The sequence below is a fragment of the Pezoporus flaviventris genome, unplaced genomic scaffold, assembly GCF_033815535.1.
Source record: "Pezoporus flaviventris isolate CSIRO_AGI_PZ_B2104156 unplaced genomic scaffold, CSIRO_AGI_Pfla_v1 ptg000008l, whole genome shotgun sequence".
Classification (NCBI taxonomy): domain Eukaryota; kingdom Metazoa; phylum Chordata; class Aves; order Psittaciformes; family Psittacidae; genus Pezoporus; species Pezoporus flaviventris.
In genome coordinates, this window is record NW_026892556.1 from 2,020,379 (window position 1) to 2,043,260 (window position 22,882).

At 53.2% G+C, this 22,882-nt stretch overlaps 1 protein-coding gene across 1 annotated transcript in view; it reads right to left on the minus strand.

Moving 5' to 3' along the window:
- Positions 1–6,002: 6,002 nt before the first annotated feature.
- The window catches only part of EPHA10 (EPH receptor A10), a 35,541-nt gene continuing 18,661 nt past the window's right edge, over positions 6,003–22,882 (minus strand). The window contains exons 6-17 of the mRNA XM_061449859.1: positions 17,858–17,982; positions 16,006–16,168; positions 14,654–14,762; positions 14,383–14,438; positions 13,006–13,131; positions 11,333–11,518; positions 10,591–10,652; positions 10,282–10,485; positions 8,807–8,956; positions 8,447–8,640; positions 8,184–8,348; positions 6,003–7,308 (exon numbers count right to left, since the gene is read on the minus strand). Of these exons, the coding sequence (XP_061305843.1) occupies positions 7,194–7,308; positions 8,184–8,348; positions 8,447–8,640; positions 8,807–8,956; positions 10,282–10,485; positions 10,591–10,652; positions 11,333–11,518; positions 13,006–13,131; positions 14,383–14,438; positions 14,654–14,762; positions 16,006–16,168; positions 17,858–17,982 (1,655 nt within the window). The 3' untranslated portion in view covers positions 6,003–7,193. The remainder of the gene's footprint in view (positions 7,309–8,183; positions 8,349–8,446; positions 8,641–8,806; positions 8,957–10,281; positions 10,486–10,590; positions 10,653–11,332; positions 11,519–13,005; positions 13,132–14,382; positions 14,439–14,653; positions 14,763–16,005; positions 16,169–17,857; positions 17,983–22,882) is intronic.

Consider the following 22,882-nt stretch of genomic DNA (forward strand, 5'->3'; position numbering starts at 1 on the left):
AGATTTAAAGAACATCCAGGCCTGGTGCGGCTGCATCTCTAAGGGATGCGTTTGCTCAGCTGATGCCAATCACGAGCACATCATGGGCTTTTCCCTCCTCTAATGGAAGTTCCATTAGGTGCAACAGGCACCTCTGCATCATTGCCCTTTCGCAGCTCAGGGTATCCACAGGACCCTCAGGGGGCTGGCACTGGAGTGCTCATCACTCAGCTCCAACACAGAGCACTGAGCACACCTCCTGAGAGGTGCCAAGGCCACATAAACCAGGATGTGCCACAAATCCCAGCACTTGCCCCCATACAGCACCCCCTACCCTGGGTAACCTTAGCTGCCTTTGCACTGCCTTTGCTCCATTGCCTGCTGACAACAGACCCATCTGCCCTGCAGCAAGGGATGCCTGGAAGGAGCCATTTGATTACACAATTATGTATGTCTTTGGCCTTTTTATCTTGCCAAGTCTGACGAGCGCCTTCAGCATCAGACAAAGGGAAGCTGTTATCTCCCTGCACAGCGGCTGCCTGCCTGGGCAGCGGCCACATCCGAAAGGGCACAAACAAAAGCAGAGGAACAGGATTGAGGCAGCAGATCAGGATCAGTCCCTAAGAGACATCACAAGAGCTGGCAGGATGCAGGCAGGCACAGGGACACCCGGCTCTGCTGGGGTGACACGGGCAGCTGTGGGATCTGCTTCCAGCCATGGTGCAGCCTCTGTATTTCCCAGTGGATGCGTTTGGATGCCTTGTCCCTTGCTCTGCAGCATGCTGGGTCTCTGCAGGGCAGCTCTGCTGCTGCACGGCTGTGTCTGCAGGATGGCAGCACATTCATGCACCAAGCTGGGTAGCGCATGGCACTGACCAGCCCAACGGGGAGACTGGGAGGGGACCCATCCTTCCCAGCAAAGTCCTGCTGGGAGGCTGGTGCTGGGCAGGGGCAGGAGGAGCTGCGTGGTTCTGGCCATGCCCCAGCCTGTGCAGTGCTCTTCTCATGCACCAAGATGCTGGGAGATTAACACAAGGAGGAAAGATGCATCCGTCCCGGTGACACTTGAGCTGATCGCAGGTGATGATGATAGATGGCTCCAGCTCTTCCTGATAATTAGCAATTGTTCATATTTAAACGCTGCTCTTCCTCCAGAGCCAGGCTCTTTTTAGCATTCCCCGAGCATCCTCTCCTCCTGCCTGGCTCCATCCTGCCCGGGGATGATGGGGGACAAGTGCCAGCGAGGCCGGGCTGCTCTGACCCCACCACATCGCTGTCACAGGAGCAGTGGCTTGCCCTGTCCTCATCAGCCATCACAGCGGATGAGACCAAGCAGCACCTCTGCAGTAAATGCCCAAAAGAGGAAGGGGGAAGGTGATGGATCTCATATCCGAGGCCGCTAAGTGGGAGCGAGGGGCGAGAGGAGGAGACCTGGTTCTTCCTTTGCTCTCCCTGAGACATGGACCTGCCATAGGGATTGGCCAGATGTGGTCCCAGCTGCCTGCATGAGCACCATGCAATAAATGGTCTACGTAAAACACCCTCCATATGAGGCAGCACCTGAGCCCTTCCATGACTGATGCCTGCTGCATCCTGTGTTTTACTGCTTCTTGGTTCCTCCTTTGGTACCAGAGAGCAACACCCTGCCCTACAGTGTGCTCTCCATCAGCCCAGGGATGCAGGGCTGGTGGTGGGAAGCTCTCCAGGGGCAGGAGCTGGCACCAGCACCTCTGAGCCGTGGGCTGGCCATGCACAGGGTGATAACCACGCTGTTTGCTATGATTTCCCAGACATTTTCCAGAGCTAGATTTGTTCTTCAAAGGCACCGCATGTGTCAGAAGCTGGGAAGTCCATTGCTGGGTACAGAAGACACGTGCACAGTTCCAGACCAAGCTGTAATGTTCATCAAATCCCAGCCTGGTTTGTATTGAAGGGTCCTTAAAGCTCCTCCAGCTCCAACCCCTGCCACGGGCAGGGCCACCTTCCACTGGAGCAGCTTGCTCCAAGCCCCTGTGTCCAACCTGGCCTTGGCCACTTCAGATCAGGGAAGTAGAATTCCATGCAGAGAAGTTCTCCCTGGTCCATCCTGCAGGACATATCCTGTTCCACGGCACCAGCAGCTTCAAGGTCAGCCTGTGCAATGCATCACCACAACAGGGCGGTGGTGATGCCATCACTCCTGCCTGCCCACCAGCCCTCAAGACAGGCGATGTCTGCAGCTGGAGACCCCCATGTCCTCCACTACAACCTATGCTGGGCGTCCCCAGCACCCCCCATTACAGCCACGAAAGGAGGTGTCCCACCGCCCCCAGGAAGGTCAGAGAAGGGAGGTGAAACCATCACCCACGAGCACAGATAAATCAGGGCACAGAATCCATCTGCTTGGCTGCGAGTCGCAATCCACTATTCATAACCCTGCTTCAGAGCTCTCATTATTTCTTCCTAGTGCCAATAGAGCCCTGGCCAGGCTCCTAGTGCAAGCTGGCTGAATTAATTGATCGACAGAAGGCAAATAGGCTGCACCCATTTTAAGCACCCATTCAGTTCCCTTTCCCCAGCAGCTGTCACTGTTGTCAGCCTCCCAAACCGAGACCTTTGTACCTGTACTTTGGCGTCAAGCACCCGGAGGAAAAGAGAAGAACTGTGAAGTCCTGGGCGTTGCATTGAACTGTTGCTCAGTATTGCTTGTGCACTGTTTGCATTTCACATGCTGGCCATACCCTGCTTCCATTTACTCAGGCAATCAGTGGCATGCCTCGAGCACAGGACCTCTGCGGTGTTTTCCCTCTGCTCAGCAGCATCCCTGCGCTAAACACTGCAACACGTCTGTTAGAGTGACAACTGCGCTGGTATTGACAGCTCCATGCTGGGAGCACTTCCAAGGTTATCTGGTCCTCCGGGTGATGGCAGGGATTCCTGCCTGTGCCAAAAGCATCAGGCCAACCAATGGACCTTTATGTCCACAAAACACACATGCTGTACTAGTTAAACAATGGTTTCCCCCCCCAACAAAGTGTTAACAGCAAGAAGCCACCATCCTGAGCTCCACCTCCACAGCAGGAGCAGTCAGTTCCCATCTTAGCACATGGGCTAGACAATGAAACAGTGCATCCTTTCACACCTTGCTGCTCCTAAAACTGTTCCTTACCTGACCCTTACCCCCTTGTTACAGTGGAACTTTGCATCAGAACACCTGAAAGGACCCACACAGACAAGCCGGGGCAGAATGAGTGGTTGGCTTTACTTAGGTATTTGGATATTTCGTTATTGCAAACTTCAACCATAGTTCAATAAATACAAAATTAACAAAAATTGTCTATAGATCTTTATCACCATTTATTATTATTACTATTATTATTACTCAAAACCAACTGTGATTCCCTGGAGATGTCTGACTATAGCTCAAACATGAAATGCACACAGTGTCCCTTATGATATTATATTACATTTGTTTCAAGCTTAGAAAAATAGATATTGCCTTCTCAAGTATGTATTTACAGTATATAACACGTGCTTAATGAATATCAAAAAGCATCTGGAGATGAACCAACTTGATTCCAGTTTTGCTTTCATGCAAGGGGGGTGTTGCAGGGTTCCGGTGATGCTCCAAGCCCCTATGTCCAAACTGGCCTTGAACACTGCCAGGGATGGGGCAGCCACAGCTTCTCTGGGCACCCTGTGCCAGCGCCTCAGCACCCTCACAGGGAAGAGCTTCTGCCTAAGAGCTCAGCTCAGTCTCCCCTTGGGCAGGTTAAAGCCATTCCCCTTGCCCATGTCACTGCCCCTCCAAAAGCCCCCAGCTTTTTGGCTGCTGACAGCAATGCTGCTGCGCTGCTCTTCCAATGATGGGAACTGCATCCTGCTTTGCAACCCAAGGCACCAACAGCCTTTGTTGGACATTGTTGGGATCAGGATTGCTTTCCAGTGCATACCCACTGTGCAAGGACAGCCAATGGTCCTGGCTACACACGAGCCGAGACACAATGTTTGCTCTGCTCCTCTGATTCACACCTGGCCTCCGCTCTGCCTGAGCATCTAAAACCATATCCTCATGTAACTGCATTTATCAGCTCCAGCAAAGCCCACAGACTACAGAACACTCGTTGCTCTCTTCTCTGAACAAGCCCATTAACACTAATGCTGCTGCACTGGTAGAGTGCGGTCAGCCTGCCCTGAGCCCTTACTAGCACCGATGTGATGAGGGCTTCCCCACACCAAGGGGAGGAGGAAGGAGCCTTGTGCCATCTCAGAGGCTGGATGGCCAAAGAGACCAAACTCATTGTGAGGCATTTCCCTCGGTCAAGCAGCTTCAAAACAGTGCTGCTAATTAATTTAATTATAAGGCATTGAATGCTTCCCCAAAGAGAGGTGCTGGGAGGCTGCAAGTTAATTCTAAAATCATAACAACAATCTCCAGCTTAATCTGCTCATTTTATTACCTCCAGTGTCGATGAGGAGCTCAATTAGAAGTGTTTATTGCTACAAGCTAGGCTAGAAAGCAGGCTTCCATCAGGTGCTTTTCCTTTTCTTTCTTGAAGGAGAGGTCAGCGAAGCAAACACCTCTGGTTTCTGCTGATTTAGAGCACACCTCCATCCACAGACCACATCCAAGGCTCCCAGCAGAATAAGTCAGAGAAGTAATTAAACACTGAATGCCTTTTGAGAAGAGCCAGAGAGACACAGACAAAGAAATTAACACCTTCAGGTCTGATTATGCTGGGGAAAGGAGGGAGGCTGATTCAGTGGGGGAAACGCTATAGAAATGATTGAAAGATGGTCTCAGTTTTACTTGTGCTATTCTAGCACTGTCCAACCACACAGGGGGGGTTGGAATGGGATGATCTCGAGGTCCTTTCCAACCCAAACTATTCCATGATTCCACACAAGGGAAACTGTGGGGCTGCCAGCCCCATGCAGAGCCCATCTCCCCTGGGAGAGCAGGGACCCCCGCCTGCATGGCCACAGCAGCTTCCCAAGGGACTCAGAGCCATGAGTCTGGATATGTTCATTTCCCAGACCCTGAGCACTCCATCACCTTGTCACAAAGCCATGGGGTGCCGGGCACCTTCCTGAAGGCAGCTGCATGGAGCTTTCATGGCGCAAGCCTATCCAGCAGTGACCTCCCAGCACGGCTCCCTGCATCCCAGCCCAGGGTAGAGATCCCAATGGACAGGACCAGAGCAGGGAAATGGGGGTGAGGATCCAGAATCAAGTTGGTTCAGCTCCCTGCCTAGAGAACTAGAATAGACTTCCTCTATCGATAAAATGTAAACATAAAGGGCATACAAATTGCACTTGATCCTTGGGATCTGGCATCTCTACCAAATGAAGGTTTCGGCTCTCCATTGTTACTCTTCTGGGTATGGAACAGTGGGATGGAGAGCGACCAACCAGACAGGGCAAGGGGCAAACCTAAAGAGGAGTTATTTCTGCTGTAAAACCAACCAAGTGACACTGGGGAGCGTTGCTTAAAGTGCAGAGGGGGAAGGAAGGAGAGAGCTCGTGCACGGCTGTCACCAGTGCCTATGGTCACGCTGCTCTGCCTGACCAGGAGGGAACCAAGACGCCTGTGCCAACACTTAAAGCCTTTCTCTCAACCATCATTTAGCTCCTCATCCTCTCAGAGCAGGCTAATTAGAGGATCTGACTCCAACAGTTTTCCAGCCGTGCTGTGAGCATCTCCCCCAGCATCCATTCCCTTTGTAAATCTTTGCCTTTCGTCATCAATAATTCACTTGCAATACTTACAGATGGCAATAAAAGGCCTACAAAACTCCGTACAAAGCTGCAAAGACCCATTTAATTAACTAACTTCAAGGAAACATGTATTATTAAGTAGATGTTATTTATGTCTTCCGTCAGGGATCAGGCCCGCAGCAGTGGGAACTGCCAGTGTGCAGGGCAGGCAGTACTGCGCTCCCGCTGCAACAAATAAAGTGCTGATGTGCCCTGGTTTGCCTGGGTTGCACAGCAGGGTTCCACGGATCCCATGGATGCAAGGATCCGCTCTGCCCCCCTGGGGTGCGTGGTCCCTCCAGCAAGCAGAGGGACACCCGGAGAATGGGGTGCAACCCACCGTGGGTGCTGTGGGGAATGCTGGCACTGCAGCCCTCGCCCATGGACCTCTGCCCAGCCATTGATGTGAGGTTGGAAAACATGCACAGCAGAGCCAGGCATTCCCTGCTCCCAGCCAGGAATGGGGCAACTGGAGGAGGAAGGGAAGAGCACTCACCACAGCTATTGCATCCCTTCCAGTGGCCAGGGGTACACCGCAGTGAGGACATGGGAAGCATCCCTCCCAAAGCACAGCCTTGCCTGATGTCTCTCTGACCTCAGAGCAGTTCCTGGCTTTCCATCCCATTTCTGCCTGAACTGGGATGCTCCTGCTGCTGCTGTGGGTTGAATTAGTGCTATTCATAACACGGCAGGCGTGCTGCCTGCTGCTGCTCTGGTCTGTGAGCTCCCACCCCACTGCTGGGCTCCAGGGGAGCTGGGACCTGCACAAAAGGCTGAGAGCATCAGCAGGGCAGTCCAAGGGCTCCACTGCTTCACCTCTCTTTGATGAAGGGAGCCATCACCAAGCCTTTCATTTCTTCCCTTGCAATTGTCTTGTCAAGAGAGCCTCAGAAACATTCAGCACCATTTGCTCTGCCCGTTAGTGGAGAGTGTTTTGGTTCTGCCCACCAACCTTGGCGTCAAGACACAGGGAAGCAACTCAGAGCAGAAGGGAGGTGGCTGGGGAAGAGTTGCCTTCAGCATAGCAGATGGGGAAAGTCACCTTCCAGAAGATGGGCGCTGGGTGGGAGCTGTGCTCCGGTCTCTAAAAAGAAAAGCAATAAAAAGCTCCTTGTGGGGTTGCCGGAACGTGTCAGCTCGCATAAAAACACCCATGGATCTCACCAGTAGGATGCTAGGTACGAAAGCGCTGTCAGCTCTGCATTTCGGCAGCGCACAAAGGTCCATCCACCCTGTTAACCCAATCACCGTGTGAAATGGCATCATCAGTTCGACTCATCACACACAACAGTGCCAGGGAGAGCCACATCCACCGAGGCACGCATCCCGGGAATCCTTGGCTTCCTGACGCCCTGCGCTCCTGCCCCGCTGGTTTGGCAGCAGCTCAGTGATCCCTACATCCCACCTCTGGTCCGGTGTGGGGCCGGGTGGCTGCCTGCTCCCCGGCTCGGGGCTCTGCACCGCTGTGGGGCTCCGCTTCACACCTGCACACCTCGGCCATGCATCTGGATCACCTGCGCCCGCAGGGTCTGGATCCCGCTCAGGATGGTGCTCTGGTGCTCCGCCAGCGTGATGCCCAGGCTGAGGATGTCCCTGCCGCCATGGAAAACAAGCCTCAGCTCTGAAATGCCCCAACACCAACAGCTCCCATCAAGGGCAGGGCAGGCTTCAGACCTGCCACAGTGAGAAAGCCCCAACCTGTTGTCCCAGGGATGCAGGGCTAACACAAGCCTGCAGCACACACAGCAGACAGCTCCCATCCCTGCCACCTGGTGCTGTCCACATAGCATAGAACCAGTAAACTACATTGGATTCAACTCTGCTTTGGGGAAAGGAAAGGCAACAGCAACTGAGATGCACAACACATAGAATCATAGAAGAGTCAGGGTTGGAAAGGACCTTAAGATCATCCAGCTCCAACCCCCCTGCCATGGGCAGGGACATCTCACACTAAACCGTGCCACCCCAAGGCTTCATCCAACCTGGCCTTGAACACTGCCAGGGATGGAGCATTCACAACCTCCCTGGGCAGCCCATTCCAGTGCCTCAGCACCCTCACAGGAAAGAATTTCCTCCTTATATCCAACCTAAACTTCCCCTGTTTAAGTTTTAACCCGTTACCCCTTGTCCTGTCACTGCAGTCCCTAATGAAGAGTCCCTCCCCAGCATCCCTATAGGCCCCCTTCAGATACTGGAAGCTGCTCTGAGGTCTCCATGCAGCTTCTCTTCTCCAGGCTGAACAGCCCCAACTTTCTCACCCTATCTTCATACAGGAGGTGCTCCAGCCCCTGATCATCCTCATGGCCTCCTCTGGACTTGTTCCAACATGCAGCCAGCCCCACCAGTGAGCTCTTAGAGACAGGTTTTGGAAGAGCTGTCCTCTTGTTTAGTGATGCCTAAGTGCAGAGCAGAGCTCACTCACGCTGCACCCAGCGACACAAGGTTATAGCCAGGTTATAGCCACTTACTGGGCTGTCATCCTGGCCACCGACTCCAGGTAGCAGTAGCCCGCAGCGGTGAAGTTGTCTTTGTACCTGCCCATTTCTATCGCTTCCAGCCACTCGCCTACGGAGCTGAAAGATGGGAAGGCTGAGAAGGTTCGCTCGGTGAGGGGGATGGAGGTGCTGTGGGACCTGCCAACACAACAGGGTGGTGAGGACGGAGGACGTGGCACGCCTGAGGTGGGACCTGGCAGGCAAAGGAGGAGGCAGCAAAGCAAGAGGATGCTCACCTGGTGCACGTGGAGCTGGGGCACTTTGGGGGCTCCGGGCTCTGCACCAGCTTGCTGAGGATGCTGTGGATGTGCGAGAACTTGGGTCTCTGGCTGCGGTCCTTCTGCCAGCAGTCGAGCATGAGCTGGTGCAGGGGGGGCTGGCAGTTCACCGGGGCGGGCAGGCGGAACCCGTCCTCCACAGCCTTCATCACCTTCATCACAAGGGAGCAGGAGGTGAGGAGATGGGACCAGAGCAAAGGCAAACCCCTGGGGCACCCATACCCCACATCAGAGCAGCGGCAGCTCCTCCGCACCCCACGGAGCCTCCCGCACACCATCAGCAATGGCAACACCGTCATTTACCCCACAGGCACTCACGTCCTGGTTGGACATGTCCCAGTAGGGTCTCTCGCCGTAGGACATGACCTCCCACATGACGATGCCGAAGCTCCACACGTCGCTGGCCGGACTGAAGTGGTGATACTGGATGGCTTCGGGGGCTGACCACAGCACCAGGCTCTTCCCACGCTGCATGGGGAGAAGGGGAGAAATGATGAGCAGGATGTAGCTCTTCATCACGGCCTGCCCAGCATCACAGGGCAGACACCGAGCAGCCCACGAGCCATGTGTAGGTTTAGTACTAACAGGAAACTTTAGCCTCGATGTATTTGGAAACAGCCATGCCGCTGTATGCAAGTCCTAAAATATTAATGGGTAAGGAGAACGTCTCTGGGAAGAGCTGATGGCATTTTATACCTTAATATTTCATGAGAACGGCTTCAGTGCTGTGCAAACACAGCCCCTCCATCCTGGCTTGTTCTCCTGCTGTTTGCAATCCCTGTCTCGCTGTCTGCAGAGCCCTCTGGTTGCACTACTGGCAGCAGGTCACAGACCACAGCCAATTGTCATTAACAGCAGGGAGACCCTGACCCAAAGCCACAGCCCCACTGCACCGTGGTGGGCGAAGCCAGGGCTCCTGCTGAGCTCTCCATTGCCCTCGCTCAGCTCCAAACCCAGCACACTTGAGCTGCTGCCTCCTTGGGGCTGCCCAATGCTCCCTGCAAGCAATAAGTGCTCATTTGCTTGAGGAATTGATGCTCTTTCCTACATGAATGTCTGGTTAACGCAAGGCACCAACAGCCCCAGCTGGTACCAACTGAAACACATCCGATTGCTCTGCGGTTCAAAACGCATTGATGCACCCTCAAAAGAGGGGTGTGAAAGAAGCAGGGATGGAGAGGTGGCTCCAGCGAGGGGCTGCCTGTGGGGGGATCCATGGGGTCCATGCCCAGGGGCTCACAGTCACTCAGGAGCTGCAGTGCCTGGTGCAAGTGTGAACCAAGCAGGACTTGGATTCTAAATTGAAGCCATGAATTTCATTCCAAGGATGAAACAGGAGGGACCCTGAGGCTGCCAGGGCTGCCTCCAGCCACCCAGTGCCTCTGCCTGTTCACACAGACAGGCAGCAGGGCTGTGGTCAGAGATTGGGAAGAGCAGAGCTGGGCAGATCCATGCAGTTCCTGCCTAAATGCTTTTGTTTTCTAGCTGAGAAAGAAGCTGTTTAGATGCAGAGCCAGCATCCATACATGAGGAAGGAAGTGGGAGCCTAGGAAAAATAGCGATTCTGGAGTGGAATCACTGTATGTTTTATGAACTCCACCTGTGGAAGCTGGCTGGCTTTGGATTTGGTCCTTATTCAGCATTCAGAGCAGGCTGCAAAGCCCTGTGTCCTCTGTCCAAGCACTCCTGGCCACAGCCATGTATCACAGGCAGGGAGATCCACCTCTGCAGCTGTTCTGACAGCACTCTGCCTTCAGGGAACGTCACCAACGGAGCCGGGAAAGGCAGCTTACCATCGTGGAGAAGATGGTCTCCATCTTATCCTCCTGTGGCCGTCGGAAGCCGGTTATTTTGCAAGCCAGGCTGCTGTTCACGAGGACTTTGTGGGCAGCCAGGTTTTTATGGATGTAACCCATCTCTGCCAGGTACTTCATGCCAGAGGCAATCCCCTGCAGCATGCAAACCAGCTGGGTGGCCGTGAACTGCCCCTCGTGTTTCTGGAGGATGAGAGGAGGAAAAGCCAAAGGTGAGCAATGCCCCCATCAAGAGACCCCCCCAGCAGAGCCCAGGAGGGTGACAGACCCAGCTCCCACAGCACTCACCCTGAGAAAAGAGTCCAGCACACCGTTCCCCATGTACTCCATCACTATCATCATGGTGCTCCCTGCATGGACAGACAAGGAGCACTGCGTGAGTCCTGCCCATGGCTTAGGCAGTGCTGACACTGTGGGTGTTAGAAACCTGGGTGCTAACGTCCAGCACGGTTAGCCTGGGCTGCCTGGCTATTAAGGAAGACAAGGATTTCATCTTAGGATAGTCTTCAATGAGCAATGGGTCCGAGGTTTTCCTCAGCTGGGATCCCACGAGACGCTCCTTTTACCAGGACACTAAACCCCCTCACGAAGCACAGCACAACCCAGTGAAAGCAAAAGCAACCCGCTCAGCCCATGGCTCAGAACAGAAACGTTTCCTTACCTAATAAAAAGGGCAGTTAAATCGGCACAGCTGCTCGCGTTCCTTTGGATTTACATGGATATCCATTTAACTACAGCATCCGCAGAGCAGTCCGAGAGCCGGGAGCAGAGTCATCCGTTTTACTGACAGAACCTCACTTCAATTTGCTTTTATTAAGAGTGCACAGTTTTGCTCTTAAGCCAGCCCCACTCCTTGGACGTATTAATCTAGCCAGGAGCATTTTATTAATCAGCAGAACGCTAAACCAGCGAATACAGGAGGAAAAGCCCCTCATTTCTAGAGCCGACGGTACCGCTCCAAAGCAACAGCTCCAGCACACCGCCTGCACAGCATCATAGAGTGCCCTAGAGCCCATGTGTTCCCCCTCACCTCGGGTGATGACCCCCTCCAGGCGGATGACGTTGGAGTGATCGAACTGGCCCATGGTGCACGCCTCTGCCAGGAAGGAACGCTGCTGCTTCTCCGAGCACCCTGCCCGCAGGGTCTGGATGGCCACCGGCAGCTCCCGCTTGCTGGGCAGCTTCAGGCACCCCCGGCAGACCTCTCCAAACTCCCCTGCGCAGCACAGAGATGGGTTAACGGCATCCAGGGCCCCACGTCCCTGCCCGCCAGCACGCGCCTGCCCCCGCAATCGCGGTCGCACCACTCCATCACGGGCTGTCACACTGCCCTCGGCCAGTTCCAGGCCGGGAAAGAAGGAGCAACCTCCTCGTTTTACTTCACAGCTTCCTCTCGTGGTAGCATTGTGTGAGGGTGGTGTTGTACTGAGCTGTTGCAATGCGTTATAAAGACAGCTTATACATATACCTGCCGCAAAGCAAAGGGCAGCAGTCCTCCTCTTGGAAGCCAGCTCCCTTTAGGGAACATTTCCCTTTCTTTGGAAGCATAAAACGCGTTCCTGCGGGGCACAAGTGGTGTGTCTTGCTGTGTCAGCAAGCAAGACTTCCCCATTGTTCATCACAGGATTTGCCAATCCATAAACTCAAACACCCGGAGGCCTGCGTGGCTGCAAGTTTCCCCCACAGAGCCTGTTTTAACATCTTCCCCCACCTTTGCTGAGCACAGAACCCTTCACACGAGTTTAGCACCAGCATGTGATGCTAAAAACCTGCGATAATGCAACGCAGCTGCTTCTTCCTCTTCCTACACCTCTAAGCCATTCTCTCCACCTCTGCTCAAGTGCCCGTGGCAGGGGTTGGAACTGGATGAGCTTTAAGGTCCTTTCAACACAAACCAGGCTGGGATGCTGGGATGATTCTATGAGGCAGAACATCCCACTCTGCACAGCCACGCACTTGACAATGGAGCTATTCATAACATAACCAAATTCATAACATAAAAGGCCAATATTGGCTTTATAGCAAAATGTGTAGCTAAGAAAAGCTTCCCTGATCTAAAAGCCAGGTACTTTTTAGGTCAGACACGAGACAAAAGCACTCCCAAACCCCTTCCATGGAAATGTCTTCCTGGCTAATTTTCCTCCTTGATCTTTCAAACACCGATTCGCTTCTCAAAGGGATGTGGGATTCCTCTCAGCTGCTCCGCTCAGCAGCTACAGAGACAACCTCCTCTTCTCCTGAGTGCCCTCCTCTCCTCCCTTCAACCCTGCCCTTCAAGCTGGTGGGCAAAGACCTTCCCTCTTCCCTTCCTCCACCTCTTCTTCTGCAGCTGAATTTGTCTTTAGGCCAAGTATCCTCACGTTTCCCATGTCCTGGCTCACATTAGCGAGGAGGGCTCTAGGGCCCACCGAGGGGATGTTAACTTGCTTTTAAGTTTCAGGCAGCAAAGTTGATGAAGATCAATAAATCATTAGGTTCACGAATTCATAAATAGTCCTCATGCTGCTGTCACAGTGCCCAGATGCAGATAACTGCTGACGCTTTCTGCTCCAAACTCCCTGCCTGTGCTTAGTGCCTCGGAAAAACAAACAGGGATGCAAAAATCAAGCTCCCAAGCACCACACTCCCATCTCCCTGCTGCAAGCACCTACGAGAGCAAAGCCCGTGGTGCCAGAGCATGAGGAGATGCAGCAAGGAACTTGCCTGTCCCAATGATCCTCTCAATTTTAATACTAGCGTTATCCAGCTCTTTGGCAAAGAGGTGCACGGCCTGCATGGGGTCTTCACAAGTGTCAGGGTCGATGTACATCCTCCTGGTTGGTATTTTAACTGCAGGGAAGGCAGAAAGGTGCATGAGAAGGGCTCAGCCTGTTCTCCCACGTTACCCATCGTTAACCAGGTTTTTGCCACCTTTTTGTCAGTAAAGCAAAAGACTCCTATTTCAGGCTGCTAGGAGATTTCTTGTGGGATTAAATGAAACTCATTGCTCTGCTGCAGTGCCACAACCCCTGAGTTAAAGGCGAGCAGCTCCTTCACCCTAGCGCAGCTCTCTCCTTGACCGAGCCACTCATGCTAATCCTCAGGTATCCAAATCATCTCCATTGCCAAGAGAAATGATTATAATCCCAACCACCCATGCTCCAGGTCCCCTCCATTAGCAGCATGGGCAGCAAAATACCTCCCACAGGTGTCTACCACCTGCTGCAGGGGCAGCAATCCTGCACCAGGAGCATGTCCAGGACAGCAGTGTGGATCGAGGCTGACCTGCTTCCAGGAGAGCTTGCAAAGGGACAGGCCAAGGGGAATGGCTTTAACCTGCCCGAGGGGAGACTGAGATGAGCTCTTAGGCAGAAGCTCTTCCCTGGGAGGGTGCTGAGGCGCTGGCACAGGGTGCCCAGAGAAGCTGTGGCTGCCCCATCCCTGGCAGTGTTCAAGGCCAGGTTGGACACAGGGGCTTGGAGCAAGCTGCTCCAGTGGAAGGGGTCCCTGCCCGTGGCAGGGGTTGGAACTGGGTGAGTTTTAAGGTCCCTTCCAACCCAAAGCAGTCTGGGATGCTATGAAGCAGCCAAGCTGAATCCAAGCAGCACGCAGGCTCTGCTGCATCTGAAATGCTTCGGGGAGCACAAGAGCATGTGTACGCTTCATGGGCATATGCCAGGAATCAGATAAACTCATCAATCCTGATATCTGAATTTCCTTTGACGGCTGCTGTCTGTCTAATTACTGATGCTCAATAATCAAGAGTAGCCCCAGAAAACAAAAGCTGTGCTCTCATGCAGCCGTTTGGGGGAAGCTGACAGAATGATTCACACACCCCATGGGAAGCTGAAGCATCCCCATTTCCTTCGGCACAGCAGCGACCCGGGTGCAGGAAGGATGGACCCTGGCTTAGGAAGCTGCCAAGCCTGCTGTCCCCAGGGAGCCTCACTGTGCTGAGCCCCTGCTCTGGGATAATGCAGGATGACAGCCCTTCAAAAGGAAGCACTCAGGGCTGCTTTGTTGGAAGCTGGGTTATTAATAGCAATAAATGCAGGGATGCCCACACAGTCATAAAAGCCATGGTGGCCAGGCTTCACTTACAATGGAAGTACAGCTCCTCGTCCCCGTCCTGGCTGGCTTTGCTGTATCCACACTGTCTGCAATGAGAACGAAGATGCACACTGTTGCACGGGCAGCAGCCTCTCGCTGGCTATAAGAGCCTCAAGTCCCAGTGCTCAGGAACAGAGTCCAGCCCCAGCAGGCTCAACCCAGCTCCCATGCTTAGAGCCAGCACCACCCAATGCTCCCAAGAGCCCTGCTGCAGGGCAACTTGGCTTTGGTCCTCCTCGGTCCATGCCCCAGCCCCGCTCACCTCCTCCAGACCATGGTGCCGATCACCATGGACACCAGCACCGTCAGCCCCGCGATGGCCACCACCACGATGATGAGGACAGGGTTCTGCTCGCTGGAGGCCACCGACACTGCGGGAGGGACGCAGAGGTGGTCAGCAATGCACCCCAGGAGGGCAATGGGGCAGCCCTGGCTGCTCCTCCCAGGGCCGACCGCATCCTCCAGCAAGGATGGGACAAGCCACCCTTAGCACCGAGCTGCTTTTCCCCATCCTCACAATCCCCATTCTGGTGCAGTTTTACTGCACTTGAGCCGATGCAGTGAGACCAACGTGCAGGGCAGTGCTGCAGGCACAGATGGAGCAGCCCCAGCGATGCCACACACCAAGCTCCTGGTCCTGTTAATTAGCACTGAGGAAAGGCTCCCGTTTATCAGAGGGACATATTAAAATTTATAGCTTACAAATAGTTTTCCTTCATCACATTAATCCCTTCCCTTCCTGCTTTTGCAAACAGGGGTATTAGAAAGCTACATTCTATATAAAACTTTTATTGGCTTCAATTCATTCTGCAAATGTCTTCTGTGTGGCAAATGGATGCAATTTAAAGCCCTGTTAAACACAATCTGCGAGAGTCGTACTGAGCCAGCCATCTAAGGGCTTTCATTTCTAGCCAGGGTGGGTTATTAAGCTGAAGTCCAACCGTCTCTCCAAGCCCTCTTTTAAATCAGTGAAATAAGATGCTTCTGGACTATAGTTATGAATGGAAACTGTGAAGAGGAAAAGCCCCAGCAGATAACACTGATGCTGGCTGACCTGAGGCAGCCAAACAGCTAACAAGCCGAGTGCCTCATGAGCCAGGATGGCAGTGGGGGTAAACCAGTCACCACCGATGTGGGGCATGCATCCAAGACCAGCTGCATCTCCAGGCAGGATTGTGCCCTCAGCATGTATACCATCGGGGACCAACACTCACACCCTTCCAGTGCCTGTTTGGTGGCACCACAAAAGGGACCTGGTGAGATCTGTTCCAGCACCAAAATCACACCAAGGCAAACCAGCACCCGGTCACTGCCTCTGCTGAGCACTTCCTTGGGCAACCTCAGTCAAGGAGCAGAGAGTCTGTGCCCAGGTCACTGATGCACGGAGAAGAGCAAGGACAAACTCCTCCAGGACAGACAGAGCAGAGGCAGGGCTCAGAATCATATAGGAAATGCAATAAAAGCAATCCCTGGGAAGCGCATCCCCTTAGACCCAGAGCAGAGGAGCCAGAGGCTCCAGGAAACCAAGAGCATGTGGGGCAGGAGCAGGGAGCAGCAGCATCCCCACGGCTCAGCTCAAAGAGCCTCCCTCATGTCTCAGGTACCAGCACTTACACTCTGCCAGTGTCTCCACCTCGATGCTGGGGTTGTAGTTCCCATAATCCGGAGAGGAGGATGTCCGGATTTGGAAAATATAGAGGGTGCCAGGCTTCAGGTTATTGACCGTCACGGCCGTCGATGTGGTCTTCACAGTTGAGTAGCTCTGATCTCTCTGATCCTGTGAAATAACGAGATACCTGAGACAGAGCTGGACTGACGGCTGTGCCCCGGTGCAGGCACAGCACCGCTGGATCTTCCCCTCGCCTCTGGGTCCCATGGGGACACTCTATCTAAACAGAAAGCTTTCAAAGGAAAGAATACATTTGCTGGATGTCTCATTAATAGGAATTACATGGAAAGGTCACACGAAATAGCAGACGGAGCCTGGTGATGTGCTATGGAAACAGGCAGAGGACAGGATGCTGGTACTTTCTGGTCCTTTCCTGTTCCCTTGCTACAGCCATTTGAGCCCTGGTGTAAATACCCCTGTATTAGCAGACACTGAGTAATTAAAGCTGGCAGGTGGGTTTGCAAAGCAAACCAAGCTCCAACGGCTCCCACAAAGCTTCCCGTGGTTCTGTGCAGCCACCATTAGAGATCATTCTCTCAGCCATGTTGGGTACCGTTGACCAAGCTCCCCAGTGAGAAGACGAGACTTGGACCAGGTTATCTGCTGCTACTTCCCACTGAGAGCAGGGCTGGGCTGTGTCCTGCTGCCCCAGCATCAGCCTCCCTCAGATCCCACATGTGTGTGCTGCGCCTTCCTTACACAAGGGATCGGTCCCAAGGAGCATCCCAGTGCAGCAACCCAGGGACACCACTGTGGAATGTATTTGCCATTTGATACGCTTTCCCCCTTGAATCTCCACAGTTCAAATACAGCTTTAAAAGCAAGGATTAGGAACTAAGTTGATTTTCGTGTCAGCATCAAGAGCCTCACTGCAGTCAATAATTACTAAACCAGTTCAAATTCCCTGCCCAAGCAGGATGTTTCCTCATTTCACATCCCCTGAGCATCTTGTTGCTGCAGCCCATTTGCACAGGAATTACCATCTCGGGCTTCAGCCTTCGCCCTCTCACACTGATTTCTCCTTTCAAATCTACCAGAGGCTGAAAATCACATTAATATGAATCAGCTTCACGGTAGCTTGTTTCTAAATACAGAACGTCACCATGTCACCTGCGCGGTTTGCTTGACATGCAATCAGTTCCATAATGAGCCTGAGCACACGCAGATAAGGTAATTTGTGGAACTGCCTCATAAACTGCATTTATTTGGATTTAGAGCATTGTCCCTGCTCTCTGCCCGCTGCTTTTTCCTCTCAAAATCTCACCCCCTGTCAAATAAAAGCCGGGCTTAAAATTAAGAGATGGTCGGGGCAGACTGTCAAGGGAAGCACACGGAGCTGGCTGGGGCATAGAATCACAGAATCACAGAATAGTCAGGGTTGGAAGGGACCTTAAGATCATCCAGTTCCAACCCCCTGCCATGGGCAGGGACACCTCACACTAAACCATCTCACCCAAGGCTTCGTCCAACCTGGCCTTGAACACTGCCAGGGATGGAGCATTCACAACCTCCCTGGGCAACCCATTGCAGTGCCTCACCACCCTAACAGGAAAGAATTTCCTCCTTATATCCAATCTAAACTTCCCCTGTTTGAGTTTGAACCCGTTACCCCTTGTCCTGTCACTGCAGTCCCTAATGAAGAGTCCCTCCCCAGAGATGGAGCCATTCCCCAGAGCCATTCCCCACAGCCATTCCCCACAGCCATTCCCCACAGCCATTCCCCACAGCCATTCCCCAAAGCCATTCCCCACAGCCATTCCCCAGAGCCGTTCCCCACAGCCATTCCCCAAAGCCTACCTTCTCATAGTACTTGACCTCGTACTCGGTGCCGTTTGTGGTCGGGAGGCCCGGCTCCTGCCATGACAAGGAGATGCTCTTCTGCTCCACTTTATCTGTGCGGATGCCGGTGATAGGATTTAAAGCTGGAGGAAGCAGAGAGGAAAGCAGGGGGTGAGCTCCCCTCCTGCTCCAGCAGCCCCCAAATCCCCCTGCATCCAAGTGAAGGGACCCCTTCCACTGGAGCAGCTTGCTCCAAGCCCCTGTGTCCAGCCTGGCCTTGAACACTGCCGGGGATGGGGCATTCACCTGGGCTGCAAGCCCCACGCCAGCCCAAATGTGTTCAGTTTTGGTAACTTCCTTTCTGCTTCTGCCCAGTGATGCCACAGTGGAAACTTCAGCAATTTAAACAGCTGAAGAGTGGTGCTCCTGCTGCAGATGCCAGTTGCCACGCTCTGAACCAGGACCAAAACAGGGCAAATTCTAAGCTGATGATTGTACAATGGGAGAAAACAGCGGTAAAACACAGCAGCTTTGTAACCTGTGGGCAGCTGGCGATGCTTGGACCAAAACCAGGCAAAAAAAAACCTTAAAAATCCTGCAAATCCTCCACCCGTGGTGCTGCAGAGGGGTCCGAGCACCAGCAAACATGCAGCGCTCCAAACCTGCTGCGAAGGACTTCTGGGAAGCACAACCTCTTTGAGCAGGAGTGTGCTTTGGCACCTGTGCTCCCGTTTAGCTCCTCTCACTATGCGGGATGCACTCGGCAGCTCTTCCCATGTTAACCAGCTTTGGCACCAAACAGGCTGATTTCCCTGGCACGGCAGCTCGCTGTCCCCGGCTATCCACAGGCTCTGTGCCGGATGCTGATGCCTTTGCTGCACTCATCTCCACATTCCCAGAGCCTTCTCCGTGCTGTCTCCTCCTCTGACCACCTTCTCCTGCCTCCAAGCCATTGAGCTGTGCTCAGTGCCCGTACAGCAGCAGCATCCCTGCCTGCTGGCAGCATCCCGGCTGCTCTTCCCCAAGTCTTTCCCTTCCTGCACCAGCAGAGAGCCAGCTGGACCTGTCAGACTGTCTGCAGCAGCTCAGGAGCCAGCCAAGGACACAGCATCCCTTACCTTTCCAGAGCAAGGCAGCAGCAGCTCAGATGTGATCATCTGCCCATAGCCAGGGCATCCACCAGCAAGAGCAGGGAGGAAGGGGCTGCTGTGTGCTAGGGAAATGAAATACCTGGTACTATAATAAGGGTTCTACTGGAGGCTTTTGCTCAGCTTCGGATTCATTAGTGAGGAAATTAGGATTCATTGGAAAAACTGAGCTCCCCATGGGCTGAACACATCAGGTGAGGTCTTCACAGCTCTCCCAGGGCAGTGCCAGAAGCAGTCCTGGTTGGGTGGCAGAAAGTCTCCTCTCAGGGTGAGGAGGAAATGGGAAATGGCACAAAAGCCTCTCAAATGCGTGGCTCTGGGCTGCCCAACCTGCCCTTCACAGCATCAGCCTGGACATGGCTGGAAGCCACGGTCCTCCCTGCATCACCCTGGTAAGCATCATGGACCAGAGCACACCCGGGTGAGCAAGCTGCAGTGACCCTGCACAAGCACAATGAAAGCTGCAAGGGGAAATCAGCTATTTCTGGCTTGTCCTGCTTCTCCTGCAAAAATCAGGGTGTTTGCTGGACCCTGAGCATCCCCAAAAGATTCCTATGGAGTCCCTGGAAAGTCACCCTAAGTGTCCGTGAAATGCTGTGGTTGTTACTTAGCTCATTAATCTCTGCTGAAGAAAAAAGGTCCTCCTGATGTTTTATTCATGATGATTTGCTTGTTGATTCCAGGTCCCTTTGGCTGCTGCTGAAAGAGCAGCCAGGAGCCCCCTGCGCTCGTGTGAGCTTGGTACCAGCAGGAAGCCCCATGTCCTCCTGTGGCTCTTCAAACGCCCATAATGAGCATGGCTGAACGTGCCCCACCTTGGCTCCAAACCCTGCAAGCTGCTCCTGGTTTCCACTTCACCAGAGCCAGGTTTAGGCTGGTCCAGGCTGTTGCTGTTGGAGTGGAGCCTTGCAGACACACACGCTGACCCCACGTGCACAAACAGGAACCTACAGCACGCTCACAGCTCATCACTGGACAGCGGGGTAATCCCCACCACGAGCCCTTGGCCTCTGCATGAGTGCACATCCCTGCGTGTTGTATGGAACAACAAGTGATAGGGGCAGCTGAGATCAGCCCAACACTCCACTTGGGTTTTGCTCCTTGTAAAGTAAGTTAAGTGCTCCTTGCTGGTTTATATGATTCCCATCAATAAATCATCACACAGATGCCCTCCTGTATCTCTGAATCTACCAAACAGACTGAAAACACCCCAACAAGTGGTCCTGACTGTTAGCAAAGTCATCAGGAGTAATCCCACTCGGTGATGGGCTGCAGAGCAGAGCCCATGGTACATGCCAGAAAAGCAGGCGCTAGCCTCAAACCTGTCTAAAAGGCATTAAAGAAAATCACACAGACCATAAAGCATTTCACACTGTGAAAAAAACCAACGTGTTCCCCATCAATATTTTAAGCTCCCCCAACATTGCCTCTATTCTGAAAAAGCAAACATTAAATTATTCAGCACTGTGCCTCATTTCATACACTCCCTTCAGCTGGATGTGGGTTTAGTCCTCTTAATTAACCAGTCTACTGGCAGAAAAGGAGTAAAACCAGGGGTGGGCAGCGTGTCCCTCCAATGAACAACCCATTGCATCCAAAACCCAAAGAGGGACAACTGCAAGCACCGTTCCTCTCTGAGATGAAGCAGAACCAAGAGTGCCTGCAGCAGAAAGAGCTTCTTTGGTGCCCACCCAGCCCCAGGAACGCTCTCTCTGCACCTTTCCATTGCCAGGGCAGCAGAGCAGACACACAGCAAACAGGAGCAGACACAGCCCATCCTCTGGTGCTGTCTGCTGGTCCCCATATAGGGTGAGCAGCCATCAGATGGACAGAGCTTGCCATCACCCTGAGCATCCCTGCCACCCTGCAGCGCAGCACTGGGGACAACCAGCATCCTCCCCAGCACAGCAAACGCATTGGCCACTGCCCCAAGCAACTCCTGCCCCAGGATCCTTCTTTCCAAACCGAAAAAAGCAGCCTCATCAGCTCCTATGAAGCTCTTCCAGGGGTGGATCTTGCTGCATGGATGGCAAAGACCCCACAAGCCCAGCCCCTCATCCTGCAGACCCATTGCATGCTCTTGCTGGGGCTGGGCTGCATAGGCAGAGAACTCCACGAGACTTCATTCAGCACAAACCACTTCTCCACAGTCTCAGAGAGGAGAATGCATTTCAGCCCCGGCTGCATTATTAATCTGCAACAGATTTAAAAGCCCTTTAAGATCGGAGCTGATCCCTGCCGGGAATATAAATGACATCGTCCCAGAGCAGGCATTTACATAGCTAATGCAGCTCTACTCCTGCAGGTAAACAGCTCCCTTCTCTCCTCAAACACTTTTATTTAGTCCCATGCTGGGGCCCGATTAGAAAAAACACAGTATTAATTTGGCCTCCTGCAGACTAAAGAGCATCTTTTCTTTTCCCCTGCAAATACAATGAACAACTGCTAATTCCCCCTTGTGACTGCTGAAGGGGAAGGGCAGTGCGAAAGCTGCATTCGGAGCTATATTTAGAGGAGCAGAGATCTGACAGCTAAATAGGGTCTTGTTTCTTTGTTTAATTTTTCCTCTGAAGCTGCAGCTTCCCTGCTGCTGTAAATGACTTCTGAGAGCATCGCATCGCAGCCACCAAGGAAGTCACCACTGCTTGTGACACCTCTGAAGTCTTCCCTTTCTCTGAGCAGCTCCCCCTCTTTGCCCACGGGCGCAGGTTCATCATCACTGTCACTTCATGCCCACAGTGCCAAAGGAGAGCAACTGGGTACCAGGGCAGCCTGGCGCTGTCTCAGGAGGGCACACCTTCAGCAGCACAAGATTGAAGTGTTCTAAGAAGCTTCCTGAGCCTCAGCTGCTTGGCTAATTGTGAGCCACCATCTGCATCCGGAGACTCGACAGCTCCACAAGAGACATTGATTCCGAGCACTTCACAAGATTAATTATGCCATATTCTTCACGCGCATTTCAGCTCCTTCAGGAGTATGCAGCCTCGAGTGAGGGGCTGAGATTCCCACTTACCCCGAAGAAAAGCTGTTCTGAACAAACAGCTAAGGCACACGTTGCTGTGATGGAGCGGTTGCTTCACTCCCTACAAAGCACAAGGCACTCAATGCCCTTACCCAGCCTCTTGTCCCCAGCTCAGACCTGATGCTGCAGGTGAGGAGGCAGCTTCAATCCCTCTTCCCTCTGCCTGACACCAGGAGGAAGCCTCTGGATGAATGGCTCATTATTAGACCTTGTCAAGCTCACCCTTCCCGAGCTCAGGAATAGCCTGAGCTCAGAAGACACGAGATCTTCCCAGAGCTAAATCCATCCTTGAACAGCAGAGATCCTAATGAGGAGCGACACCTCCACCGGAGAGCAGTCTGCAGCACAGCATCCACCCCACGGATGCACAGGAACCATTACAGGAGGGAAGGGAAAGCAACACCGTGTGCACAAACACTTGATCAAGCGGTGGGAAAATTAGTTATAACAAGATCAAAGTTTAATCTCATCAGATGAAATTGTTGGCCAATTCCTGCCAGGAGGTACGTGGGGATCATCCATCTCCATTAACTGTGGCTTGGCAAAGGGGGTTCATGCAAATTCATAGCGTAACCACAGAGGAACAGACAAGGACATAAGGCAGAGCTGGTTCTCCTTAGGCACAACTGACAGCTGAGGAGGGATCAAGCCCCTCTGGCCACCCGGGGCAGGGCTGGGTACTTGCTGCCCCTCACATAAGGGAACGGAAACGTGATGTGAGGTGGAAGAACACAAAACCGCCACAGACCAGGGCAGAAGAGAAAGATTAAATCAATTTGACAAGGGCCTGTAGGGACAGGCCAAGGGGAATGGCTTTAACCTGCCCGAGGGGAGACTGAGATGAGCTCTTAGGCAGAAGCTCTTCCCTGTGAG